At 56.7% G+C, this 5000-nt stretch overlaps 1 protein-coding gene across 1 annotated transcript in view; it reads right to left on the reverse strand.

Moving 5' to 3' along the window:
* LOC106591398 (polycystin-1) overlaps positions 1 to 5000 on the reverse strand; it is a 187302-nt gene that overhangs the window by 79593 nt on the left and 102709 nt on the right. Inside the window, exons 30-31 of the mRNA XM_082958430.1 lie at positions 1867 to 2019; positions 47 to 191 (exon numbers count right to left, since the gene is read on the reverse strand). Coding sequence (XP_082814556.1) covers positions 47 to 191; positions 1867 to 2019 — 298 coding nt within the window. The remainder of the gene's footprint in view (positions 1 to 46; positions 192 to 1866; positions 2020 to 5000) is intronic.

Consider the following 5000-nt stretch of genomic DNA (forward strand, 5'->3'; position numbering starts at 1 on the left):
GTGTGTGTGTGTGTGTGTGTGTGTGTGTGTGTGTGCGTGTGCTCACCCATGATGTTGAGGATGTTGTCTGCTATCTCAGTAGGTGTGACTGTTCCCTGCTTGCTGTCAGTCTGCAGTATATCCAACATAGACTCCAGCTTGTTCAACGTGCTGTTCTGACATTCCTCACAGATAAACTCACCACTCACCGCCTGACACACACACACACACACACACACACACACACACCACACACACACACACACACACACACACACACACACACACACACACACAGACACACACACACACACACACACACACGTCAATACTTTAGTTTCCTAGAACACAAACTTTCCAATACTCAATAACTTTATGTCGGTGAGACGGGGGAAAAACTCCCAAAACTCCATCTCCCTCCCTCCCTCCCTCCCTGCCCGTCTACCCTCCCTCCCTCCCTCCCTGCCCCTCTACCCTCCCTGCCCCTCTACCCTCCCTCTCACCCTGCCCCTCCCTCCCTCCCTCCCTCCCTCCCTGCCCCTCTACCCTCCCTCTAACCCTGCTCCTCCCTCCCTCCCTGCCCCTCTACCCTCCCTCCCTCCCTCCCGCCCTGCCCCTCTACCCTCCCTCTCACCCTGCCCCTCCCTCCCTCCCTGCCCCTCTACCCTCCCTGCCTCTCTACCCTTCCTCTCACCCTGCCCCTCCCTCCCTCCCTCCCTCCCTGCCCCTCTACCCTCCCTGCCCCTCTACCCTCCCTCTCACCCTGCCCCTCCCTCCCTCCCTGCCCCTCTACCCTCTACCCTCCCTGCCCCTCCCTCCCTCTCTACCCTCCCTGCCCCTCTACCCTCCCTACCCCTCTACCCTCCCTCCCTGCCCCTCTACCCTCCCTGCCCCTCTACCCTCCCTCCCTCCCTGTCCCCCTACCCTCCCTGCCCCTCTACCCTCCCTGCCTCTCTACCCTTCCTCTCACCCTGCCCCTCTACCCTCCCTGCCCCTCTACCCTCCCTCTCGCCCTGCCCCTCTACCCTCCCTGCCCCTCTACCCTCCCTCTCACCCTGCCCCTCCCTCCCTCCCTGCCCCTCTACCCTCCCTGCCTCTCTACCCTTCCTCTCACCCTGCCCCTCCCTCCCTCCCTCCCTCACCCTTCCTCTCACCCTGCCCCTCCCTCCCTCCCTCCCTCCCTCCCTCCCTCCCTCCCTCCCTCCCTCCCTGCCCCTCTACCCTCCCTCTAACCCTGCTCCTCCCTCCCTCCCTGCCCCTCTACCCTCCCTCCCTCCCTCCCGCCCTGCCCCTCTACCCTCCCTCTCACCCTGCCCCTCCCTCCCTCCCTGCCCCTCTACCCTCCCTGCCTCTCTACCCTTCCTCTCACCCTGCCCCTCCCTCCCTCCCTCCCTCCCTGCCCCTCTACCCTCCCTCTCACCCTGCCCCTCCCTCCCTCCCTGCCCCTCTACCCTCCCTCCCTCCCTCCCTCCCTGCCCCTCTACCCTCCCTGCCCCTCTACCCTCCCTCCCTCCCTGCCCCTCTACCCTCCCTCCCTCCCTCCCTCCCTGCCCCTCTACCCTCCCTGCCCCTCTACCCTCCCTCTCACTCTGCCCCTCCCTCCCTCCCTGCCCCTCTACCCTCTACCCTCCCTGCCCCTCCCTCCCTCTCTACCCTCCCTGCCCCTCTACCCTCCCTACCCCTCTACCCTCCCTCCCCCTCTACCCTCCCTCCCTGCCCCTCTACCCTCCCTGCCCCTCTACCCTCCCTCCCTCCCTGTCCCCCTACCCTCCCTGCCCCTCTACCCTCCCTCTCACCCTGCCCCTCCCTCCCTGCCCCTCCCTCCCTCCCTCCCTGCCCCTCTACCCTCCCTCTCACCTTTCTTTCTCCTCTCTTTCCCCTCCTCACCGTGCATTGTGCCAGGGCAGCAGAGGTCTGCTGGATGTCGTTAACTGTAGTCAGGTCGAGGGCCGTGAGAGCTCTGGTGATGTCACTACGCACGATGACCCGGTAACCGTGCTCCGCCCTGGATACTATCGGTGACTGACGGGTCTGCTCATACTGGGGGAGGAGAGGGACAAACAGAGCAAATAACACAAAACACTATATATATTAAACAATTCTGTGATGAGGAGAGGAGAAGAGGGGGAGAGAAAGGGGGAGAGAAAGGAGAAGAGGAGGAGAAGGGGGAGGAGAAGAGGAGAAGATGGGAGGAGGGAGGAAAGAGAGAGGAGAAGATGGGAGGAGGGAGGAAAGGAGAGGAGAAGATGGGAGGAGGGAGGAAAGGAGAGGAGAAGATGGGAGTAGGGAGGAAAGGAGAGGAGAAGATGGGAGGAGGGAGGAAAGGAGAGGAGAAGATGGGAGGGAGGAAAGGAGAGGAGAAGATGGGAGGAGGGAGGAAAGGAGAGGAGAAGATGGGAGTAGGGAGGAAAGGAGAGGAGAAGATGGGAGGAGGGAGGAAAGGAGAGGAGAAGATGGGAGGAGGGAGGAAAGGAGAGGAGAAGATGGGAGGAGGGAGGAAAGGAGAGGAGAAGATGGGAGGAAAGGAGAGGAGAAGATGGGAGGAAAGAGAGAGGAGAAGATGGGAGTAGGGAGGAAAGGAGAGGAGAAGATGGGAGGAGGGAGGAAAGGAGAGGAGAAGATGGGAGGAGGGAGGAAAGGAGAGGAGAAGATGGGAGGGAGGAAAGGAGAGGAGAAGATGGGAGTAGGGAGGAAAGGAGAGGAGAAGATGGGAGGAGGGAGGAAAGGAGAGGAGAAGATGGGAGGAGGGAGGAAAGGAGAGGAGAAGATGGGAGGAGGGAGGAAAGGAGAGGAGAAGATGGGAGGAAAGGAGAGGAGAAGATGGGAGGAGGGAGGAAAGAGAGAGGAGAAGATGGGAGTAGGGAGGAAAGGAGAGGAGAAGATGGGAGGAGGGAGGAAAGGAGAGGAGAAGATGGGAGGAGGGAGGAAAGGAGAGGAGAAGATGGGAGGAAAGGAGAGGAGAAGATGGGAGGAGGGAGGAAAGAGAGAGGAGAAGATGGGAGGAGGGAGGAAAGGAGAGGAGAAGATGGGAGGAGGGAGGAAAGGAGAGGAGAAGATGGGAGGAAAGGAGAGGAGAAGATGGGAGGAGGGAGGAAAGAGAGAGGAGAAGATGGGAGGAGGGAGGAAAGGAGTGGAGAAGATGGGAGGAGGGAGGAAAGGAGAGGAGAAGATGGGAGGAGAGAGGAAAGGAGAGGAGAAGATGGGAGGAGGGAGGAAAGGAGTGGAGAAGATGGGAGGAGGGAGGAAAGGAGAGGAGAAGATGGGAGGAAAGAGAGAGGAGAAAATGGGAGGAGGGAGGAAAGGAGAGGAGAAGATGGGAGGAGGGAGGAAAGGAGAAGAGAAGATGGGAGGCAAGGAGAGGAGAAGATGGGAGGAGGGAGGAAAGGAGAGGAGAAGATGGGAGGAGAGAGGAAAGGAGAGGAGAAGATGGGAGGAGGGAGGAAAGGAGTGGAGAAGATGGGAGGAGGGAGGAAAGGAGAGGAGAAGATGGGAGGAAAGAGAGAGGAGAAAATGGGAGGAGGGAGGAAAGGAGAGGAGAAGATGGGAGGAGGGAGGAAAGGAGAAGAGAAGATGGGAGGCAAGGAGAGGAGAAGATGGGAGGAGGGAGGAAAGGAGAGGAGAAGATCGGAGGAAAGAAGAGGAGAAGATGGGAGGAAAGGAGAGGAGAAGATGGGAGGAAAGAGAGAGGAGAAAATGGGAGGAGGGAGGAAAGGAGAGGAGAAGATGGGAGGAGGGAGGAAAGGAGAGGAGAAGATGGGAGGAAAGGAGAGGAGAAGATGGAAAGGAGAGGAGAAGATGGGAGGAGGGAGGAAAGGAGAGGAGTAGTTAACAGGTGGTTGCTATTCATAGACAACACCATGGGAAATCACTCTCTCTCTCCTGACTGAGGGTTACTGCCTCACTGGCTGACCACATTGATGTCTGCTTGACTGATGGGTACAGGGGGAGAGGACTGTAGGGGGAGAGAGAGAGATAGACAGACATACAGGGGGAGAGAGAGAGATAGACAGACATACAGGGGGAGAGGACTGTAGGGGGAGAGAGAGAGATAGACAGACATACAGGGTGAGAGGACTGTAGGGGGAGAGAGAGAGATAGACATACAGGGGGAGAGGACTGTAGGGGGAGAGAGAGAGAGATAGACATACAGGGTGAGAGGACTGTAGGGGGAGAGAGAGAGATAGACAGACATACAGGGGGAGAGGACTGTAGGGGGAGAGAGAGATAGACAGACATACAGGGGGAGAGAGAGAGATAGACATATAGGGAGAGAGAGAGATAGACAGACATACAGGGGGAGAGAGAGAGATAGACATATAGGGAGAGAGAGATAGACAGACATATAGGGGGAGAGAGATAGACAGACATATAGGGGGAGAGAGAGATAGACATATAGAGGGAGAGATAGAGATAGACAGACATATAGGGGAGAGATAGAGATAGACAGACATATAGGGGAGAGAGAGATAGACATATAGGGGGAGAGAGATAGACAGACATATAGGGGGAGAGAGATAGACAGACATATAGGGGGAGTGAGATAGACAGACATATAGGGGGAGAGAGAGATAGACATATAGGGGGAGAGATAGAGATAGACAGACATATAGGGAGAGAGAGATAGACAGACATATAGGGGGAGAGAGATAGACAGACATATAGGGGGAGAGAGAGATAGAGAGATAGAGATAGACAGACATATAGGGGAGAGAGAGATAGACATATAGGGGAGAGAGATAGACAGACATATAGGGGGAGAGAGAGATAGACATATAGGGGGAGAGAGATAGACAGACATATAGGGGGAGTGAGATAGACAGACATATAGGGGGAGAGAGAGATAGACATATAGGGGGAGAGAGATAGACAGACATATAGGGGGAGAGAGAGAGAAAGACAGACAGATAGAGGAGTAAATAAATAGACGGACAGAGGGACAGACAGATAGAGGAGTAAATAAATAGATAGACAGATAGAGGAGTAAATAAATAGATGGACAGAGGGACAGACAGATAGAGGAG

Source organism: Salmo salar, chromosome 12 (assembly GCF_965601325.2).
Source record: "Salmo salar chromosome 12, fSalSal1, whole genome shotgun sequence".
NCBI classification, from domain to species: domain Eukaryota; kingdom Metazoa; phylum Chordata; class Actinopteri; order Salmoniformes; family Salmonidae; genus Salmo; species Salmo salar.